General features: G+C 43.5%; 1 protein-coding gene across 2 annotated transcripts in view; it reads left to right on the top strand.

Annotated features, from left to right (window-relative positions):
* Positions 1 to 2,688: 2,688 nt before the first annotated feature.
* PLD5 (phospholipase D family, member 5) overlaps positions 2,689 to 5,445 on the top strand; it is a 378,906-nt gene continuing 376,149 nt past the window's right edge. The window contains exon 1 of one of the 2 annotated variants that reach the window (XM_011990030.1): positions 2,689 to 2,817. Coding sequence is in view for 1 of the 2 variants with exons in the window: in XM_011990029.1 (XP_011845419.1) it covers positions 2,815 to 2,817 (3 nt within the window). In the remaining variant the exon portion in view is untranslated. The remainder of the gene's footprint in view (positions 2,818 to 5,445) is intronic. The other variant, XM_011990029.1, reaches the window with a different exon arrangement.

Below are 5,445 nucleotides of genomic sequence, written 5' to 3'. Positions count from 1 at the left end.
GCCCTGACACAAACAGAAGGATGGTGCACCCCCATGATTCATGTACTTCCCGTCTTCAGCTTGCCATTCAGTCCTGGTGGGAGGATCAAGGGAGATGGCACAGACGTCAAGGACTGAGCCCAAGCCCCTGTGGGGACAACAATAAAAGCCATTCCTGGAATGGAATGTCCTGTGTGCGAAGGCCTGGAAGTATTGGTGAGCACGGTGATCTGAGGATACTGCAAGGAGTTCTTTGTGACTAAAGCATAAGGTACTAGCAGGAGCATGGTGGGAAAGGAAACTTTAAGGAGGTCTTTCATGAAGGACCTTAAATGCTGTAGAGAGTAGTCTCAGTTTTACCTCACAGCCAGTAGGTTGCCATTCAAGAATTTTAGACTGGGTGCGGTGGCTCAAGCCTGTAATCCTAGCCCGTTGGGAGGCTGAGGCGGGTGGATCACCTGAGTTCAGGAGTTCGAGACCAGCCTGGGCAACACAGTGTGTTTTGATCTCTACCAAAATACAAGAAATTAGCTGGGCATGGCAGCATACACCTATACACCTATAATCCCAGCTGTTCAGGAGGCTGAGACAGGAGAATCTCTTGAACCTGGGTGGTGGAAGTTGCAGTGAGCCAAGATCATGCCTTTGCACTCCAACCTGGGCAACAAAGCCACACTCCTCTCAAAAAAACAAAAACAAAAACAAAAAACAGAAAAGAAAAGAAAGAATTTGATATAGTAATAACATGCTTACAATCTGGCTACATGGTAAGATACCTAAACATAAACAATAAAATAACCAATGGCATCCAAGAAGTGTCTGAAGACAATGTATGATTCAGTGTTAAATGGTTGGGACAGTGTTGAGCGACAGTCATGGAGAAGATAAATTGCTGTAAAGTTAAGGCTATCAGGGAACTCTTCCTGAAGGAAGAAAGAATAACGCTACACCTTGAAGAACAGATAGAAGAAAGGGAGACGCTTCATTGATGCTGTGGTAGGGGATTTCTGTTGTGCACAAAGATAAAGGCTAATGGAAAAAAGCAGACAATACTTTTTTTTCCTGGTCACATTGCAGTAGATATTGCCACATCTTCCCATGAGAGGGGAAGTATAAGTGGGCATGGCCCAAGGAACAGTGGAAACGATGTGGCTGAGTGTTTCTAGAGAAAGGACCTCAGGATGGGATGATGAACTGAGAATCCACGTTAGGCAATGTTGGCTTATTCCAGCTTCGGGACAAGTGTTAAACACTCCAGAGTTTCAGAGTATTCACTTACTGAATTCATTTAACCCCTTAAAGGGGTGTCTAGAACCTACTCAGTGCAAGCATTGAGCTACATCTTGGCCAGATGTCTCTCACGTGGGCACCTAATTTGCTTGCCATAATGGCTTCTCTATCCTGAAAGACCTTTTCCCAGAGGGTGTGAAAATTTCTTTGTTTTTCTGGGACTGTTGATTCACAGCTACTCCTTGATGCCATCAAGCCTGATAAATGCCATGGATTCTTCTAAGAAATCAGAACCCTTGGCCATCAGCACGAATCGTATTCCTGGGGATGAATTTGCTCTAGAACAAGTATTTAGCTTTGCTGGAAGTTATTCCTGCCCTTTCTAGGCCTAACCATACAAGGAGATGTGAATTTTTCCTTTTTGATAAGAGGAAAAGCCATAACAAAAGGAACCCAACCCTAAGCCTGGAACAAATCAGTCTCCAAGCAAAAGGAATTTTACCAGTTTGTGGGACTTTGCCAACATTTCCAACAGTAGTGGGAAATCAATATATTAACTCAGCTAGTAAATAATCCTACAATGGAACAGGTGCTGCCTTGGGGATACAGATGTGAACAAAAGAGCATGGTACCTGCCCTCCTGAAATTTACAGATGGTGAAGGAAAGGCAAGTAAACAATTTGGCAATCAACAGATGTTTTTGCTTATGTGTACTATTTTTCTAAAGAGCCCTGGTCTGAGCTTTGGGTGAGGTTCAGCTGCTGCTGTGTGCTAGCTGTGTGATTGAATTCTTCTGAGATAAATTTTTAAACGATAAAACGTGACCAAAGCGCAGGAAAAGCAAGGAGCCCCGTGGTTTAATATAATTGAGCAGCACAGGCTAGATTTAAAGCATCTGAGAAGACAGGGTTCCCTGCATTTGAAGAACTTTGATTATACTCTTCAAGCTAAAGCTCTGCACCTCACACTGCCTTGATGAGTAAAGAACTTTTCTTTCCACCTGTTCAGATTTGACAGCGCTACGCCACATGATTTAGTCTGGACTTAGCAAACACCCACCGATGACCGAGCTGCTGTAACCATGGAGTGCTCGTCAGCATTGCCCCTCTTCGCTCCTCTTTGTCTAGGCAGGATTCTCCTTTACTCTGATTGGAATCGCAGCCGTTTCTGCTCAGGTTGGAGGTGTGTGGACGCCGGCACGGTGCCTGCCTCCCCTGGGTCAGCTTGAGCTCTTGCTATCATTTCATTCCACAAGCAACACAACTCCTCTCAGTTTAAAAGGAAAAGAGGGAGAAACATAATTGAACATAGCAGTCCCCAGTGCTTGCTTAAATGCTCAATGAGGGGCCTATGTTTTTAAGAGCACATTCTAGGGGAAATTCTGAAATTGCAAGCTGCAGCCTTTTCTCTCTTCGTGCTCAGTTTGGCTGATTTCCAAAGCACTGAGGCCAGCAATTGAGGGACTGAAATGTAATCGGTGGTGATACGTTGGTGCCACATGAAACATTCTCTGCTTCCAAAGGCTCCAGAGGCTGTGGGAAGCAGCACATCAGCGAGAGCTCCTGGCTGCTGGACTCCGCAGGGAGGGAAGGAAGATTGGTCACAATGGTAAGAAACTGGAGTTTTCTACAGACCTAGTTTGTTACCTGGGAAAGAATACGTAGCCTCTGCTGGTGAAAATGGCTGTTGGTAGCATGAGCCTGAACAGTCACCTGAGCTCTGAGGCACTGTCCATGTTTTATTAGAAGGGCAGGAACACTCTTTTCACCAGAGCACTGATTTTTTTTCTTTGAAAAATGATTCATGTCAGAGGTAATGGTGCCTTGTAATTAATAAGGACTGTTTGCTGGGCTCTGCGGGGGAAGGACAGTCCTACGGTGACCTCAGATGTGAACCCCGATTCCTGTAGTCTCTGAAGTGTGCTCTTTCCTCTGAAAATAATTGTAATTTCCGTGAGATTCTTCAAAGAAATAGTTGTCTGTGTTCTCGATGTGTTTGTGTGGGGGTACAAACCCATTCATGCTTAAGCAGCTTGCTTTGAATTGTCGCCGTTGCTGTGAGCTTCACTGTTTACTGGAGGCATTAAGAATTACTAGAGCAAACCTCCACGTGATTTTTGTTTTTCTTTTGAAACTATCATAGGCAGCAACAACAGGAACCCAAGTTTTCAAAGAAAGAACGATCTGACTTTGGAGGAAGTTTGTTTGATTCAATCCAGTAAAGCAAACGTTGCCAGGGTGAGGTGATCCTTAATGTAAACATGAGGTCTTTGGAGGAGGCTTTAGAATTCACCGTGGTAGTGACAATGTGCTTATCTCCTGGTCTCTGCTCTCTGCGTGTCTTTTCCAAGTGTCTCCTCCCAATCACCCATGATACAAGGAGGAAAACACGGGAGATGGGAGGAAGAACTGGCGTTTAACAGTGGGGCCACTAAACATTTTCTCGAAAGGATTAATGGACGAAGGACATTGATAATAAATAAGATTACATAACGTTGAGGAGAAAATAAAGCCTATTACTGTTGAGAGAGAATGCCTGAAATATACTTATCTGACTGCACAGCTGATGTGTGGGAAATGATTTTTCTGTTTATAATCCAGATGAATGAAGAGACTGGTGATGAAGGGAGGGTGGGAATTTTTAGAAGTGAGTTTGCCTTTCCAACAACTCAGAAAGGGGGAAATTGGAAACCAGATCTATGGGAATCATTCATCTCATTCCTTGCCTTCACGCACCATCCCTAGATCATTCCTAGGGACACAGACCAGAGAAATCACTGCCAAGACAAAGGTCAGATTTTTCCCTCTTTAGTTGACACCTGGTACCTCTTATCTCATCTATTTGAGCAGTTCTTAGCTGTTGAGAAGTCAAAATAAACTCACCTGTTTCTCCATCAGCAGGATGGGTCAAAATAATCCGCATATCTAGCATGAGGATTAAATGGGACTCTGAGTGCTTTGAAATGTTTTGCCTGAATGCTTGAGGCAGAATCATTCCTTTCTTCCCTTCATTAGCCTGAGAACATTCCTTTAAGGATTATAAAGGACCAGGCTGAGATGCAGAGTCCCTCTCCCGCCAGCACACTTTGAGTGTGGGCATAAATATATGCGTAGTGATATTCTTTTCCAATATTCAGGGAGAAATGAGGAGCAGGTCAGGGGCTGAGATCATTGGAGTACAATCCGATGAAAGTGTACAGACCTCCAAAGAGAGTGAACTTCTCTTTGGGGTTGTGGGAGGGTGCGGTGGGAACTAACAGTGACTGCAAGCTGTTTACATTCAGGCCATCCTCTGGTTATTTTCATTCATTACTGTTTAAAAGGTTGGAAAAAAAGTACCCAATTTTACATTACAATAAAAGCTTTGGTCTAAGTGAGCTCTTCTTAATGACAGACACTAAAATGGCAATGATTTAACAGGGAAGGCATTCTGGCCACCTGGCTTTTGCCTAGGCAAACATATTTCACCTTTCATTTTAGTAAGAGATCACTAACTGGAAGAGGAGTGAATCTATAGATTGGATTTTCATTAAGTCCTTTCCATGATGAAAAGGAAACCAATGATGTTTCTCATCACACAAATGTGATCACTTATCTTACCCAGGATAAAAGACACTGTGTTTAAAACACTCTCCTTGACCTCATTAGAATCAGGAGCATGTCAGAACTTGCTGGATGTTATACCAAATAAGGCAGCCCAGCTTGGGCTCTGGCCTCTGATTACTTTTTAAATTTTATTTACAAATTTAAAGGAAATGCAAATAATTAAATCCATATTACATAATTGCGGATGACTTTACATTATTTCAAAGCAAGGGAAATGTGTGGAAGTTCTCAATATTTTACAAATAGCGAGGATATAACGTGCTATGTACTGAGTGTTTTAAACCCTTTAGGAATCCCCATTCTTGCTTTTAAGTATGTATGTTAAAATTACTACCCCTGTTTCATTGAGGTAAGGCATACAGAGTTCTATGCTTTCTGAAGGGCACACAGCTAGTGAGGGGTAATGCCAGGGTGGTAATAAATGGCTGCTGGCTCTGGGGCCCTCACTCCTGAAACCACCTCCTCCTACGGCCTTTCAAAGTAGAGAGGAAGAGAGCAGGAGCTAGACGGGCGCCTGACAGTAAGTCACAGAAACTTTCAGTGCCCCAGCCTCGACATTTCAACTCACCTTTGACATTTCTCTCTTCCTGTTCTTCCTTCCCAATGTCACCTGTCTTAGTTCTTCCTTCCC

This window comes from Mandrillus leucophaeus, unplaced genomic scaffold (assembly GCF_000951045.1).
Source record: "Mandrillus leucophaeus isolate KB7577 unplaced genomic scaffold, Mleu.le_1.0 Scaffold367, whole genome shotgun sequence".
Lineage (NCBI taxonomy): Eukaryota > Metazoa > Chordata > Mammalia > Primates > Cercopithecidae > Mandrillus > Mandrillus leucophaeus.
The sequence above is the reverse complement of the archived record's forward strand: the minus strand, read 5'-3'. Positions and strand labels throughout refer to the sequence as shown.